The following is a 17,695-nucleotide window of genomic DNA, read 5'->3' on the forward strand; positions in this document are numbered from 1 at the left end:
ACTTCTTTCAATTTCTGATCTAGAAATGTGGGGGGTTGCTGAAAACAATCTCCAGCACCATCTCAAATATACCCATAATAATAATAATAATAATAATAATAATAATAATTTTGTGTTTTAATTTTGAGCAATATCAGTGGAAATAAATTATCTTAATAATTTCAGTCTGTTTGGGAGCAGTTATATTAATTGTTATGTAAATATATGACTATCCACATCTATCTGGTTTCTTATAAATATGTCAGATTAACAGAAACACGCTGAAGCAAAGTCTATTAATGGCCTATTAATGTTACGGTGAGAGACAGCCGTGAACGCGGCGCGCTCCCGAGATGAACGGAATGGAAAAGTTGCTGTGGATAGTGTGTGTGTGTGTGTGTAAGTGTAAGTAAGGGAGAGAGTGGGTGAGGGAGGGAGTGAGCAAGCGAGAGAGCGAGAGAGAGGGAGCGAGCCGGATCTATCCGTCGCCATTACCGACTGGAATGAGAGGGGAGGGAGTGAGGCTCGGATTACACGCATACCACAAATACTGTTGAAATCGGTTAAAGCGATTCTTGTCGAAAATTACGCGGATCGTCCCCGACGTCTAAACACACGGAGTATCTGGAATCGCATTCCTTGTCCGACGCGGTGGGAAGCGAGAAGGGAATATCGGGAATGCCACCTCCTCTCTGTGGTGTCGGGAGCTGGGAGCGACCATGTTAGGTAGGGGAATGCGCTTGGAGGAGTGTCGTGACTTTCCCTACTGTTTTCGCTGCGATTTGTGCTGTTTGGTTTCAGAGGAGGACGGAGGCCACAGGGTTGTGTGTGTGTGTGTGTGTGTGTGTGTGTGTGTGTCTCTGGCTAACGCAGATGTCCTTCCCACAGCTTCTCCGCAATAGTCGGCTCAGGGGTACACGGACACTTAGCCAGCCAGCCAGCCAGCCAACCAACCAGCTAGCTGGATTGCTATCGCACACAGAGGAAGCGTTGTCCAGGGCCAGGCCTGTGTCGAGGATGTAGCTTCTCCTCCTTCTCCTCCTTATTCCAGCCAGCTTTAACGAAACCCCTCAAACGAGGCGCATTTCAGCCTGGTTTTGATTAGCTAGCTAGCTACAGCTGTAAACGGACGGGCGGCCGTGTTTGTGTTCGAATAGCTGGCCCACCTACGAAGTAGCACTAGCTCCTCTCTGTCCGTAAGGGCTGTGTCGGCTAACGCTGCGAGCGAGTCAAGCCCACCTTTCTGCTCGAAGGGGTGGCGTTTCACCAAGTAGTTGCCTGTCCTTTTTGGATTTGCTCGGTCGGACTGAAGCGGTCCGGGTCGTTAAATGTGGAGGCTAGCTAGCTGCAGTTGTACGAGTCCATTCTTGTCCGTTGCCGTCGGTTGGTGTGCGGGGCGACGCGGGGCGACGCGGGGCGGTTGGTTGGTTGGTTGGTTCTCTGGAGAAAGTCTAAGTAAGTTGGCTAGCAGGCGTGGAGCTGTTTTTCTCTCAGTAACAATAACTCTGCCTGAATCAGCAACAGCTCACAGACCCTTTTCTGCGTCGACCGCCTTCTCGTAATTTCCCACCGTTAAAACAGTCTAATAGCCTGTAAGTTAGCCAGCGAGCGCCAGGTTACATAGAAACCGATGGACCAGCAGTACTGCTCAGATGCGAGTTAGCTAGCTAGCTAGTGCTAGCTACGTTGGAGGCGTTTAGTGAGGAGATGTTGGCTAGATAGATACATTTGTGGTGAGATTCGCAATACTGCCAAATACTGCATCTATTTGTTAGCTATCTAGGTAATATAGCATAGCTAATTAGCCGGACTTTCAGTCGTGCCTGATTTTCGTGACTAATTAGCACTAGCTAGCCCAGTGTTGCAACACGCTCCGTCCTGAATGACTAACTAGCTAGTACTGCCTAGATTCCCTGGTTTTGTAGTCATCCAGGAAACGTCCTCAGTTCTCCTTTAGTGCTTTAATGGCCGTTATCAAATAGGTGTGTTAGCCTCTCCTGCGATATTGCTCCCATTAATCCGGTGCTCTTCGCTGGAGGTCACTGTGCTGCACCATTTAATGTTGCCTCTGCGGCCCAACACACCCTGAAACACCTAAACCATGGTTTGGACCTTGGGCCAGGACCGAGCCCGAGAGAAAAACCTCAAAGTCTCAAAATCCAGACATCATTCGCAATCCTGGAAACCCGTCTGAGACAAAGCACATGTCAATATGTACATCAGTCAATAGAAGTGAACGTGGGCACTCTTTTAAGTGTGTGTATATACACACACACACACACATGCACCTAACAGTGGGCTGAAACCTTCAGTTGCTCAGCAGACAGTAGCAATGTGTAATTCCCAGATTTGGACCCCCACTTAGAACATACTGCACTGATGGTACCAGGTTGTCTTGCAGTGTGCACCGTTATGTCATCCAGTCATGTTTCCAGTGACCTCTTGCATGAATGACCTGGTCTGACCACAGGGCGGGTGCTGTCTGGATATTTTTTGGTGCTAGTTATGGAAGCACTCTCCCTATCAACTAAGTAAACCAATGTGAGCCCCCTAATTGCTTATATTTGAACCCCCCTCGGCCTTGTGCCCACTTAGACAGTGTTGTTGCTGGGCTGTTGAAGACTAATCAGTTCGTTTTTACAGTAAAGTGGAGGGACATGCTTGACGAAGGGCTCATAGGTCTTTTGACCCCCCCCCCTTTCAACACATCTCGACCAACAATATCGACTAATACCAATATCAGTCAGATTTCTTTATTGTAAAAAAGAGATCTATTGGGCTTTACAATTTGAAGTACTTTCCTAATGATCAGCATCTAAAAGTAGACTGTCATGCACAGACTAAACTCAAACACACAACACACAGCTAACGACATGACCTCACACACTGTGAGTGTGTGCTATTTCTGGCTAGATTTGTTGCAGGAATGTGTTGGATCCTTTGCTTTCTCCTCTCTTTCTCTGCTATATGACGATGTGTTTCCTACAAGTATCATCCTGATATTGATACCCATGAATGTTGAAATGCCATCTCTAGCACCCTTAGTTTAAACAGTGGTATAAACAGTATTCACAAATGTGTTCATACATGTTTAATGTCACACCTACCCTCGCCAGAACCACCTCATTTAATGACTACAGTACTATGCAATTAGCTACCTATTGGGTGCCCATTTAAATGTATAGTTAACTGGTGACAGTATATGAGAATGAGCAGATTTAGATGTTACTAGATATTATTTTCATGCAATTGATGTATGGATAATGATGTCAACTATTTTCGTGCACTCCCTCATATATAATCTTCAATCAATCAAATCACAATGTTGGCTTCAGTTAAACTAGATTCACAACTAAGCCCAACTGTCCACGAAGCCTCATCTTATCTGTTATGTTTCCTGAAATGCTAGTATTTGTCTCTGAAAACGTTCCTGCAGTAATTTGAATTTTATATATTGCAGGTAGGTGATACCCGAGGGCAAGTGCAGCTGCCCTGTAACAGATGATCCAGGGGAACGGAATATCGACAAATCCAGAGCAGGATATGGAAATGCAACGCCAATAGCAAATGGAACTTCATCCTTGCCTTGCTGGCAGACTTTGCTGAGAGTGACAAGGCAATGAGAGGGGCAGTATAATGGCCAAGAATAAGGAGCCCCGTCCACCGACGTACGCTATCAGTGTTGTTGGGCTCTCGGGCACTGAGAAAGAAAAGGGCAACTGTGGTGTGGGCAAGTCCTGCCTATGCAACAGATATGTGCGCCCCAGCGCGGACAGCTACTACTCGGAGCACACTTCGGTGCTGAGCACAATTGACTTTGGAGGGCGCGTGGTGAATAATGATCACTTTCTGTACTGGGGGGAGGTGCTACACAGAGGGGACGATGGCCTTGAGTGTAGAATTCAAGTCATTGAACAGACTGAATTTATTGATGACCAGACCTTTTTGCCTCATCGGAGCACAAACTTGCAACCGTACACAAAGCGGGCTGCAACTACGAAGCTGCAGTCCGCCGAGAAACTGATGTATATTTGCACAGATCAGCTTGGCTTGGAGCAGGATTTTGATCAGAAACAGATGCCAGATGGGAAGCTGGCTATTGACGGCTTTGTCTTGTGCATAGACGTGAGCAAAGGGTGCAATAGAAAATTTGATGACCAGATGAAATTTGTCAGTAGCCTTTACTCTCAAATTGCCAAGTCAAAAAAACCCATCGTCATTGCTGCAACGAAATGTGACGAGTGTGTAGAGCAATATTTAAGGGACGTCCAGACGTTTGCTGCGAGCAAAAAGAATCTCTTGGTGGTTGAGACTTCAGCTCGATCGTCTGTCAATGTGGAGCTCTGTTTCAATGCTCTGACCCAGCAAATGGACAAAACGCGAGGCAAACCCAAAATTATCCCGTATTTGGAGGCTTACAAAACCCAGAGACAATTAGTAGCCACGGTCTCGGACAAGTTTGAAAAGCTCATTGTGCAAACTGTCAGAGATTATCACACAAACTGGAAAGTTGTGAGCAATACGTTGAAAAACCACCTGGACTATGAGGACTACATCAACTTAGAAGGCACCAGAAAGGCTAGGAGCACCTTCTCGAAGCACATTGAACAGCTGAGGCAAGAGCATATCAAGAAAAGGAGAGAGGATTATCTCTCCAGTCTGCCAAAAGTTTTGAACAAGTTGCTTAACAACTTGGAAGAGATTGAGAACCTGAGCTGGGGAGAGGCTCAGAACCTCATGAAGAGCCGAGCTGAGTTTCAGTACTATTTTGTTGTGTTGGAGCAAACCCCTTGGGACGAGACGGATCACGTTAACAAAACCGATGACCGAAGAGTGCCGTTTGACATCCTCAAAACTACAGAAGGCGAGAGGATTTATCAAAACCATGTCCAGCATTTGATATCCGAGAAGAGGCGACTGGAAATGAAGGAAAAATTCAAGAAGACACTGGAACGGGTACATTTCATAAGTCCCGGTCAACCCTGGGAGGAGGTTATGTGTTTTGTCATGGAGGATGAGGCATACAAGTATATCACCGAAGCTGACCGGAGAGATGTTTACGGGCGGCATCAGCAGGAAATAGTTGAAAGGGCCAAAGAGGAATTTCAGGAAATGCTGTTTGAGCATGCAGAGCTGTTTTATGACCTGGACTTGAATGCCACCCCAAGCTGTGACAAAATGAGTGAAATCCACGCCGTACTTAACGAGGAACCCAGATACAGAGCTCTTCAGAAACTTGCTCCAGATAGGGAGTCTCTTTTACTCAAACACATTGGGTTTGTCTACCATCCCACCAAGGAGACATGCCTGAGTGGGGCGAGCTGCGTGGACCTGAAAGTTGAACAGGTCCTGGCAAACAGGCTGGTTCAGCTGGACCATGGTCGTCCAAGCCTGTACTACAACAGTGCCAATCTTGATAAAGTTAACTTGTGTCTTGTTGGGCGAGAAGGACTAGCTCAAGAACTTGCTAACGAAATAAGAGCTCAGTCCACCGACGATGAGTACACACTCGATGGAAAGATCTATGAATTAGATCTCTTGCCTGTTGATGTAAATTCGCCCATGCTTTTGAACCATTCTTGGGTATCGACTTTCAAGCCTCATGGGTTCTTCTGTGTCTTTAGCTCAATAGAGTCGCTCAATTACATCGGCGACCGCATAAGCCGAATCCGAGCTGAAATCGCCCAGAGCAGAAGAGACAGGTTTATCCAGCCATTGCCATTTATTCTCATCCTAGCCAGTCAGCGAGACAGTGTTTGCAAAAACATGCCTATTTTAAGGCATCAGGGCCAACAGCTTGCCAATAAGTTGCAGTGCACGTTCATAGACATACCCTCTGGGACCTTTCCGCGAAAGTTTAATGAATCTCAAATAAAACAGGCACTCAGAGCGGTCTTAGAGGGCCTAAAGCACAATTTTGATGTGATGAACCCGATGCCCTCCATCAAAGATCTCTCGGAAACGGACTTAAGGATAGTTATGTGCGCCATGTGCGGGGATCCGTTCAGTGTGGATCTTATTCTCTCACCTTTCCTGGACTCGCAGTCCTGCAGCGCTGGTCAGCCCGGGCAGAGCAACACCCTGATCCTTGACAAAATCATCGGTGACAGTCGCAGGCGCATCCAAGTCACTGTCCTCTCGTACCACTCTTCAATTGGAATCCGAAAAGACGAATTAGTCCATGGATACATACTTGTCTATTCAGCAAAACGAAAGTCTTCCATGGCTATGCTGAGGGCGTTCTTGGCGGAAGTCCAGGATGTTATTCCAGTCCAAATGGTGGCCATCACAGACAGTCAGGCTGATTTCTTTGAGAATGAAGCAATCAAGGAGCTGATGACTGAGGGGGAGCACATTGCCACAGAAATCACAGCTAAATTTACAGCGCTCTACTCCTTGTCACAGTACCACAGGCAGACAGAGGTGTTCACACCATTCTTCAATGAGGTCCTGGAGAAGAAGAACGGCATAGAGAGCTCCTTCATGTTCGACAGTGCGCGGGATGGAACGGGCACCACTGAAGATGTCTTCCCTCAGTCACCTCACAGTCATTCACCAGCCTACACGTATTACCCCGACTCCGAGGACGATGCAGAGGGACCACCACCTTACAGTCCTATAGGAGACGATGTACAACTGCTGCCCACTCCTAGCGAACGGAAGTATAGAATTGACTTGGAAGGCAATGAGTACCCTGTCCACAGTACACCGGTGGGCGATCATGAACGCAACCACAAAGTGCCTCCCCCAGTGAGACCTAAACCTGTGCTAACCAAGCCTAATGTTAAGAAGTTAGACCCCAACCTTTTAAAGACCATTGAGGCTGGAATGAGAAGCACCAGGAGAACGCGAGGTCTGATGGTCCATGGCGAGGATCTTGAAGCCTCTGATAATTATGCTGAGCCAGCAGACACTCTTCTCAAATCTAAAGGCTTCAGTGATGACATCTACGCCGTCCCAGACGACACCCATAGCAGGATAGTAAAGATGCGCAACTCTTATGGTGGACTTCATGGTCTTCATGGCGATGAGGAGAATGGGTTTGACCGCATGTCGAAGTCTCAGGGCGGCAGAAGGCCATCCAAATACAAACACCGTTCAAAGATCCTTTTCAGCAAGACAAAGGCATACCATAGACGAGTGCATTCTGACGTCAGCGATGATGAGTCGGGGCCAGCGGTGCAGAAGAAGAAAAAAGGAAGAGGTAACCGGGGCAGCGAAGAGGACCCTTTACTCTCACCCGTAGATCCTTGGAAGGGAGGGATAGACAATCCAGCCATCACCTCAGACCCAGAGCAGGATGACAAGAAGCTGAAGAAAAAGAAAGCACCAAAAAACAAGGAACCCAAAAAGGTGAGTTAGCATTTGTGTTTACACCTCAGTTCATGCTTCAAATATTTATGTGGAAACTCTTTTTCATGCTAAATTTAGCAGTGTTCTGAATGTTAAATACACCACACTCTCCTGGAGGAAATCATCAGCAATGTCGAATTCGGCCTGCTGCTGCTGTTGTTTTGTCCATGGTTTTTGTGTATGTTTTGGGAAATGTTTAAATGAAACTGACCTTTTTCATTTGTGTACAGATTAAAGCAAAGGCTACGAAGCCATTGTATCCACCAACTCGAAGAAACTGGGAAAGCAACTACTTTGGGGTGCCTCTGCAGAACGTGGTCACTCCTGAGAGACCTATTCCTCTGTTTATTGAGAAATGTGTGGACTACATCGAACGCACAGGTCAGTTTCATGGTCGTAGTTAATGGTCATGATGAAGTGTTTGCCATTGAAGAAGAAAAGTCACCAACCATTCAGTTTCTAAGCAATGAAAGCAAAGACCTTTGGTACCTCCTTAGGCTGTTACATGGGCTAAGATGTAGCATTATTTATGATTCATTAATGAAGATTCATGTTTTGTTTAGTTGAGGTTTGCTTATTCGGTATGCGATGCACAGTTAAATAGTACATGCCAGGTATTGAACCATTCATTTAGTCTTGTCGATTTCTGTGCATGACATGATGGGGCTGGCAGATAGTTTGTCTATCTGTTATGCTGTGTTCTTGTAGTGACAGCGTTGGATCTGCTTCAGAGCATTGTTGTTGGAAACTAAATGCCTACAGGTTTCAACAATGGCCAGTTCTGCCTAAAGTGATATTTCTCTCATTAAGGGGAAGCAAATTCTCCAACGTGGTCATTTTGGCAGCGATTTTGAGAAGTTGGTTGAGGTTTTCTGTTTCAAATAGTACAACGAGACTATTAACCTTTTTTATTATCGTTAAGTTAAAAGATTGAGGCCTGTATAGTAGTCCTCCTTTTTATAAATGAACATAATTCTGGCAGATCTACGCAAACTGAAATACAAGGGGAAATCTACTCCAGCTATAAAAATGAAAGAAAAAACTTCAAACATGTGTCTGTGTGTCTACATTGAAGCCCTAACCCATTTTAGAACGCAAAAGATTATACATAAGGAAAAAGCATCTGATCCTGAGAGCTGAAATAGTTATTCTGTTGGTAAACATCTTCCCCACACCTCAAACCAGCTGCATGTCCAGTATTACAATATTAACCCATTCTTAGTTCTTCTGTTTTCCATTTTTTTAAGTATCTGTATTGTTATTCTACTTACACACAAACACTTGTGCAGTACAGTGAAATTCTTATCTTTGCATATAACACTTTAGACGTCCAGAGTTAGAGGACCGGGTCAGCCATGCTACGACACCACTGGAGCAGAGAGCGTAAAGGGCCCAACAGTGGCAGCTCAGACAATCCAGGGGTCGAACCCACAACCCACTGATCAATAACTCAGTGCTCTAAACACTGAGCCACCACTGCCCATAAATTTTCAGTTGTGTACATGACATAACAGATATGAAACGTGCAATTTAGTCCCTGAAACTCGTGCAAAAGACTTTGAAACATTAGATTATATACATTATAATTACTTCACTACCTTCACTAAATGGTCTGACCTACTGTAGATGTGTGTGAAATGAGAATGAATGGCTCAGGAATGGTTAGTGCGGTTGCACCCTGCCAGAGTGTGTCTCTTTTGATTTACAGTGAGTGTACACTGTTAGGTACGCCCTTAAAAAAGGAGGTTTTTCAAGGGTTCTTTCACAGAGTGGTTCTATTTGGAACGAAGACGAAGACGAGTCAAAGAACCTGTTGAAAGCCTGAATGTTTCTTTGCCTGGTTAAAAGGTTTTTCAGATACATGAGGAACCTCTCCATGTCTTTAAAATGGTTCTAAATAGCACCAAAAAAGGTTTCACTATTTGTAGCTTTTAATCAGCTCTGTAAAAAGCTCTTTTTCCTTAGGATGTAGCTGCCGCAGGATTGGAGAGAATTAAATTAAGACTTAATAGAATAATCTTGTAAAAACGGTAATTTCACTCTTATGAAAAGAGTGGTTTGTGGTTTGAGTACAAATGAAGATAATTTGGAGATTTTGTATAGAGTTCTGTATAGAACTGTTACCATCACTAAAGAACTCTGAAAGACTTTTTTAACAGCGTGTGGAAAGCAATAATTCAGTAGGCAGTGTTTTTTTAATTTGGTGTTAGAGATGGCAGGAGGTGGCTTTTATAGTCAATAGCTGTGAAAAGAATAAAAAAAAGCAAATAATTGGAATAAAAAAAAATATGTAAGCAGACTTTGCAACCTGGATTCCGATTGGCTGGATCCAGTTCTACCAGACCCATGTAGCATTTAAATGGACTTTTGACAGATGCAGTTTGTTCAGTCACAGTAGTGTGTCCTTCATTGGCCTATTCTGTAACCGACTGAGTGTTCAATGGAAACTCTGACCGCCATACCCATCAATACAGCGCAGCCAACCAGCGGCACATGCCCAACTTTCAGCGATGTAATCTGAATGCTGTAGCCACCGAACGCCACCATTCGCAGACGGCTCAGAGGTCAAAGAAAATGTGGCATCTAATGATGTGGTTTTAAGGGGGAGATGATTAAATTACTGGTCGTGTTTACTTGGCGGGGTGTTAAACGCAGGTAGAGCTTTAGCTGGGCAATAGCCCCTAGTCAGCATATTTAGGGAATGGCTGTTCGTGTGCAGGCGTCCTAATAGCCTAACTGATTTTGTGAGGAAGGGACAGCAGCCCTTCTCATGCCCCATGTGTGGTAGGTTAATGCACACTGACATTGATTGATGGTGTGAGTCACTTGGATTTGGGAGCTGTTTGTTTCTGCTCATGATGCAGAATTCTTTAAAGGACTCCTGCATAGTTTTCATACACCATGGCTGGCTTAAGGATTTGTGCACTGCAAGCTGTTATCTTACTTTGCATTGATATTTGATAATGTGCTATTGGGCAGTATACTGGATCTAGATACCAATGTATTGTATGTATTATTATTCTTTTTTTTTGATAGTGATAGTCTGTGTATATAAACAGTATGGCTATTGTCTTAGTGAGTTTACAGTGGGTCATTTTTTTCTATGAATTTGGATGCTCTGGATGTTACGTGGTCATTTTATCGTAGACGACTAAGGCCGATTCTCAGTCTATTGTGTCGAAGTTTGAGATACATATATATTTGTGATATTATATTAATGCCATATTACCCATCCCCAGTTATGCTTGCTAGGAGAATGAATGAATCAGTGCCAGACAATATCTTACTGTACAATTCTGGAGATGTTAATCCGGATGGGGCTAAAATAATCAGACCACCACTGAGTAGGTAATTAGGCCTGGAATTTTCTCAGGGGAGGAGGGAGACAAAACCCAGCATGGCCAGAGAAAAAAAAAAATCAGAGTAGCAACTGTAAAAGAGGAGATTATTGCAAGACCACATGCAAGTTTTAATACTGACCTTTAGTTGTCAATATAAAACTAGGCAGCACTAATTTCTTAACACCAAGCACATTTCATTTGTTTTTTTTTTTGTTTATTTGATACTGTAAAGAGTGAATGCGATCAAAGCATTACTTTGGGCAGCTAATGGGAAGGACATGGCAGTATTTTCTCACTTTCAAACTGCCTAGTCCTGCTGACTTTCCTGCCGTTTTTAGTGAGCCTTATCGGTGATTATAATAAGGACTATCTAATACAGGCACATTGTTACCTGGAAAAAAGCATTTATAGGCTCCAGAGTTTTCCTTTACAACTTTTATAGGACCTTTTGGCATTTATATGCAGTGTTTTCAGGATATTTCCATGTGTTTGATGTGTTTATAGTATATTATTAGTAGTAGTAGTTTTATCACATATTCTTTCTTTTTTTCCTGGCATTGAAAAGTGTTACACCGGACCCAAGACATGTGCATATGTGCCCACCATGTAGTTTCGATTGCTTGGATTCTGTAGATACTCAACATGTTCAAATATGTTCACTTTGAGCTTAAATATGAAGGTAGCAAATATACCAAAGAATGGCTTATATATATTATAATAATATATATATGATCAATAACTCAGTGCTCTAAACACTGAGCCACCACTGGCCATAAGTATACAATATATATATATACAGTGGGGGAAAAAAGTATTTAGTCAGTCACCAATTGTGCAAGTTCTCCCACTTAAAAAGATGAGAGAGGCCTGTAGTTGACATCATAGATAGACCTCAACTAAGAGAGACAAAATGAGAAAAGAAATTCAGAAAATCACATCGTCTGATTTTTAAAGAATTTATTTGCAAATAATGGTGGAAAATAAGTATTTGGTCAATAACAAAAGTTCATCTCAATACTTTGTTATATATCCTTTGTTGGCAATGACAGAGGTCAAACGTTTTCTGTAAGTCTTCACAAGGTTGGCACACACCGTTGCTGGTATGTTGGTCCATTCCTCCATGCAGATCTCCTCTAGAGCAGTGATGTTTTGGGGCTGTCGGCAGGCAACACGGACTTTCAACTCCCTCCAAAGGTTTTCTATGGGGTTGAGATCTGGAGACTGGCTAGGCCACTCCAGGACCTTGAAATGCTTCTTATGAAGCCACTCCTTTGTTGCCCTGGCAGTGTGATTGGGATCATTGTCATGCTGAAAGACCCAGCCACGATTCATCTTCAATGCCCTTGCTGATGGAAGGAGGTTTGCACTCAAAATCTCACAATACATGGCCCCATTCATTCTTTCATGTACACGGACCAGTCGTCCTAGTCCCTTTGCAGAGAAACAGCCCCAAAGCATGATGTTGTCACACCCATGCTTCACAGTTGGTATGGTGTTCTTTGGATGCAACTCAGCATTCACTCTCCTCCAAACACAACTCCTCTCTAGCAAACTTCAGACGCGCCCGGATATGTACTGGCTTAAGCAGGGGAACACGTCTGGCACTGCAAGATCTGAGTCCCTGGCGGCGTAGTGTATTACTGACAGTAGCCTTTGTAACGTTGGTCCCAGCTTTCTGCAGGTCATTCACTAGGTCCCCCCGTGTGGTTCTGGAATTTTTGCTCATCGTTCTTGTGATCATTTTGACCCCACGGGCTGAGATCTTGCGTGGAGCCCCTGATCGAGGGAGATTAGCAGTGGTCTTGTAGGTCTCCCATTTTCTGATTATTGCTCCCACAGTAGATTTCTTCACACCAAGCTGCTTGCCTATTGCAGATTCAGTCTTCCCAGCCTGGTGCAGGTCTACAATTTTGTTTCTGGTGTCCTTCGACAGCTCTTTGGTCTTCACCATAGTGGAGTTTGGAGGGTGACTGTTTGAGGTTGTGGTGTCTTGCAGGTGTCTTTTATACTGTTAACGAGTTTAAACAGGTGCCATTAATACAGGTAATGAGTGAAGGACAGAGAAGCCTCTTAAAGAAAAAGTTACAGGTCTGTGACAGCCAGAAATCTTGCTCTTGTTTGTAGGTGACCAAATACTTATGTATTATATTATTATGATTGTAATACAGGAATATGGAATATGCAGCATTTCCTATTCTGCACACTCTACTTCTGTAGTAAGAAAGGACACCCCCCCCCCCCCCCCATCCAATCCAGTGTTGCACTGTTGAAAAGAAGCAGTGGTATTGAAATCTTGTCTTGACCTCAAATATATTTAGGCCTTGTTAAGTTTACTGCTGACTTCCTGCGGTTGCAGTGATGGCTCAATATGCCCGTGGCTGTGTCTGAGCATTGTGGGTCTTTATTTAAAAGCCCTTTCAGTGCATCTTGCCTGAAAGAGTCCAGCAGATGAAAAAAGGTCATCAAATGTGCACACGCACACACAGCCATACTTTCATTCTCTGCTACGTTTTTAAAAACCCAGAGGAAACTATTAGTCAAACACAGCTAGTCCTTTACCAGCCTGAACATGCTGTATGCTTTGATGTATCTTTTGCGTCTTCCATTTTGTGATCTAGAGCAAACTCTTGACCTGAGAACCCTCTGTCCTGCATCATTACATGTGTGATTCAGCTCATCAGCTCTTATCAAGCCCATCATGTGTGTATTGAGGACCGAGAATACCTGAAACCATGCAGGACTGGAGTTAAAAACCGCTGATCATTAGGAACTGAAAGTGAAATGTGGATTTTATGGATGTTTGTGTTGACTTTCATGACTCACCTTAGCACCATCACTGGCATTGTTCCCTAGCAGCAAGATGTCCTCCCTAAAATAGCTTTGCACTTGTATGTGATAGTCTTGCAATGATTAGTCTGGGCTGTTGACATTCTAAAGGATATACTGATGAGAACTTTTCTAATCAACATGTTCGTTCAAGAAGGACACAGTGGCCTTTAAGCAAATGATTCTGTTTGGATGTAGAAACCAGCATTTCGTTTACGTGGTCTACTGCAGTAGTCTTTACATGTTGACTTTTTGTGGCCTCATCAGGTACATGCAAATATCAAGAGTAATAGAAACCTTTTCAAATTAAATGTCGGATCTATTTTAATAGTCCCACCGGTACGAGTACTGTAATGCTGAGTGTCAGCCAATATCCTGTATATATAATATATAATTAATGATTTATATAATTTGATATTCTGCTTGGATTTTTGTTTGTTTGGTAGCTTACCTTTTAACAATTGACCCTTCTGTGTTGTGTGTAGTATTTTACTATGCAGCATGACTGACCTCCTGACCTGCAGGTTGTCCATTTGTTTAATCACTTGGTCTCAGTTTTCAGACAGTTGACAAGCAGCTGTCAAGCTGTTGGAAGAAAGAGAACATGAGGAAGAAACCTTGAGAGTAACTAAGACTCAAAAGGGGAATCCATACTTCCCTGGCCGTCCCAGTTAGTCTAAGGTTGCAGGGTTACTGACTGCTCACGTATCGTTGAAATTTGAATAACAGTTGAAATCAGAGTAATTTTAAAACTCCAGCTGCATAAATATCAGCTCTGTTGGATCTGGATTGAAATTGCCTGTTTTGCCTGTTTTGTTTACTTTTCAAGTGCATGAGGACCATGACTGGATAAATGAGTTCTGAGAGGTTCTTTAATTGAACGCCATATATGAGTGCACTCAAACGCTCCAACAGATTTACACTGACTGCTTTTTAGCTGTTCTCAGTCTTATTTAGAGCAGAGCTGTCCTCAGGCACTGTAGCTTATGCGTCTTTTACAATGCATATTTTTGTTGTTCAAAGCACTTAAACCAGCAAATGGTGGTCACGGAGGCGAAAAGCCAGTGCAGAAAGCAGTTTGGATGCATTTGTTCCAGCGATGTGCTTTTCGTTGGGACTGTGTTGTTTTGCAAAGTGCATTCTTCAGGGTGTTCACAACTCCTTAGCCTAACCGCTAAAGTTTCGGAATGGAAAGTTCTTTGCAGGATTCTTCTGAACCACAGAGATTAGGTGACTCCTTAATGAGGAAGATTGGCAGTAGGCTCATACTTGACGGAAATGCTACTAAGGTTTATCTCCAGAAAGTGTGATTAGTAACAGTGATACGCAGTGTCTAATCATTTCTTTTCTAGTTGATCCGTAACAGTTTGTCTTCTGGAAACAGACGACTCACGAGGACAGTCCATATTTAGCTGGTCCACACCAGTAGTTTGAGTGATTTTAAGAACGTTCATGAACGATAGAGCCAGATACATTGAGTCACGGAGTTCGTGACCAGTAGAGACAAACACAAAACTAAGGATTGATCCATAGTGTGGATTTGGTTTAGCCACTTAAGTGTCCGGCTTCTCCACCTGGCCCCTTGTCAAGCTGATACCTCTTCCTGCTGTGCGCTTCCCACAGAGCGATATGGTAGTAATCCTATATCATGATACTTAAAGGCATTTTCATGATCTGCAATATTTTGACACTTGAAAAAAATAGCTAATAGATTTTAAAAACAATGACTACCAAGATATCAGGAAAGTGCTCACCTCTAGCATTGCTTATAAAGTTTCATAAGTCTTTACAGCTTCATAGCTAATACAATAGAAGCTTAGTAGAAGTTAACATTTAACAGTGCAAACGTAAGTGCAAACGTAAGTCATCCCACACTTGCCTTAAAATGTGTCAAGTAGCATTGAATAGGCCTGCTTACGCGATTTCTTACACTTACTGGTGTTAATAAATGTGGGGAAAAGTGTGCTGCAGAGCTAAAAGCATAAACACCAGCCGTCCTGAAGCCTAAACTCTGTCCATACTGCTTTCCGCTTTTTTGTGGTTTCCTCACAAACCACTTGTTTGAGAAATGGATCTGAGAGTGCTGTGCTACTAACAGTATTCTGTTGCCTCCTATTTGACCAGAGATCTTTTAAGACTAGATATCGATGTTGCATTTGTCCTTATTGTACCAAGTCTTGAGCTGACCTCCACTCCTGATGCCACTCGCTTTGCCCTCTTAAGACAGCCACCTTGCTGGAAGGCATCAACGGTTTCATGACTCTTGTTGTTTTTTTTTTTTTTTTTTTTTTTTGGTTCCCTCCCTCTCCCCCTTGACACACCAAGGTCTCTGGTGAATGCTTAGCAGTAAATGTCCAACAACACAAAGTTCTGTTATTCCCATTGGCATTCTGCTGTCTTTTGTGCTCAAGGGAATGGGTTGTCGGAACAAATTGTCTTTGACAGGCTGTCGCCACACATCAGGCCATGCACTTGGTTGTAGATCTGAGAGCGAAATGGAGGGAGAGGACAGTACGTCATAAGCTTCAGAACTTGCACATATGAGCCAACTAGGGCAGCACAACATATGGTATGCTAATTGTTTGTGAAATATTGTCCTCTGTAATTCAGAACGTCTGAAGGGTGAATTGTAGTGCTTTCCATTAAGGCGTAGGGCCGCGTTCAGTCGCGACCAAACATTCCTGGTAAGAAGGCTGAGCTGGGAGATGATTGCATTAACAAAACCTATGATCTCGATGGGTGTTCTTGCATGATTTGATGATTCCTATGCGTTCATTTGAAATTGTTTCAAGAAATGTCTGAAACGATAGGATGATTTTCTCTTTTATTAGAGGAGTATTGCGTTTTAAACACAAATTATGTGTAGCGCCCAACAACCAATATGCAGATGACCGACTACACAGGGGCGTCAGATTTCTGTTCTGTGTCTGTCTAGTACACGGCCAAATAAGCTAATTTTCCCATGTGCATTTAGGAAAGCCACAACGTGGGGGCACTATAGGAACTCACAGACTGATTGGGACATAGAACCTAGAACCTTCGCTGGAACATTACCTGGGCTGTGGTGTTTAGTCTGCTAGCTGCTAGTTGGCTACGAGTCCAAACACTGCAGAACCAATCTCATTATGCCTTTCTGTTACTTCCAACACTAGTTGCTTGACTTGTGACAGATCTAAAATTGGTAGGGTTTAAGAATCCTACTGTGAGAGAAAATAGGTGTTCTGCAGTAGCCTGTGTACCTTGACTTCTTTCGTTGTTTGAAGCCCATTGCCGGCTTTAGACTCACCCAAGCTGTCATCTATTAACAGCTAGCTGTGGTGAGAGGAGCCTGCCACTCCAGTGCAGGTGTTATTGAGGCCCCGCTCTGCTCCCTGTCCCGTCACATCAGCCTCACACTCACACGTCCACATCGGCATCAGTCAGCATCACCAGCATCATCCCAGGACATCGAGCTACTTCAGTCCAAAAACCTCTGCTTGATGTGCTTGAAGTAGTCTCACATGCATGGACAGCTTCTTCTAGCCTGAGTTTGTATGATTAGTCATAGGAAGAGAGAATTGAAGACCTCCCATTTGTTCTAAAATTCTGCTTTGGTTCTTTGTAGACATGATTAGAACATTTTTCTGCAAACCTGAATACTTCCTAAATAGATTTCAAACAGGGACCTCATTAGTTCTCCTGAAAAGAAAGGACATTTTTTAGACTGGCTCAAAATCCTCAACCGCATATTCATCCACAACCGCCGACAGGCTGCTACTAAAAACAGCATTGTAGCTTGTGCAGAACTGTACAGTGCAGATCCAGTACAGTCCGTTTGTATAGATTTTGCATTTGTGATTAATAAAATGTATAATAAAAACAATTAAACAGTACACGGCTACTATGTAAGCCTACGTCATCTGTAGATATTTGAGACTGTAGACAGTTATTCTCTGCCGTTCTATTACACTCCCCATCTCTGGTTACTGAAAAAGAAACTCACCCACAATTAGTAATGTATGCTGTTAATAGCTTGACATTAATGAGGTTAATTAGAGTTCACATTTCAGCTTGTATATTAAAATACATGTTTTTTTTTTTATCTTTTTGATAGTTATTTTTTTTATTCTTGAAAAAAATAAATTAAGAATTGGGCTTTGTTTGCCTAGCATCTCTCGTCTCAGATATTTAGTAGCTGTTGACTGACTGACTAGATC

The 17,695-nt window shown here is 43.3% G+C and overlaps 1 protein-coding gene across 1 annotated transcript in view; it reads left to right on the plus strand.

Annotated features, from left to right (window-relative positions):
• The first annotated feature begins 439 nt into the window (after positions 1–439).
• The window catches only part of arhgap5 (Rho GTPase activating protein 5), a 40,562-nt gene continuing 23,306 nt past the window's right edge, over positions 440–17,695 (plus strand). Inside the window, exons 1-3 of the mRNA XM_072689715.1 lie at positions 440–705; positions 3,440–7,332; positions 7,563–7,713. Of these exons, the coding sequence (XP_072545816.1) occupies positions 3,616–7,332; positions 7,563–7,713 (3,868 nt within the window). The 5' untranslated portion in view covers positions 440–705; positions 3,440–3,615. The remainder of the gene's footprint in view (positions 706–3,439; positions 7,333–7,562; positions 7,714–17,695) is intronic.

This window comes from Salminus brasiliensis, chromosome 10 (assembly GCF_030463535.1).
Source record: "Salminus brasiliensis chromosome 10, fSalBra1.hap2, whole genome shotgun sequence".
NCBI lineage: Eukaryota > Metazoa > Chordata > Actinopteri > Characiformes > Bryconidae > Salminus > Salminus brasiliensis.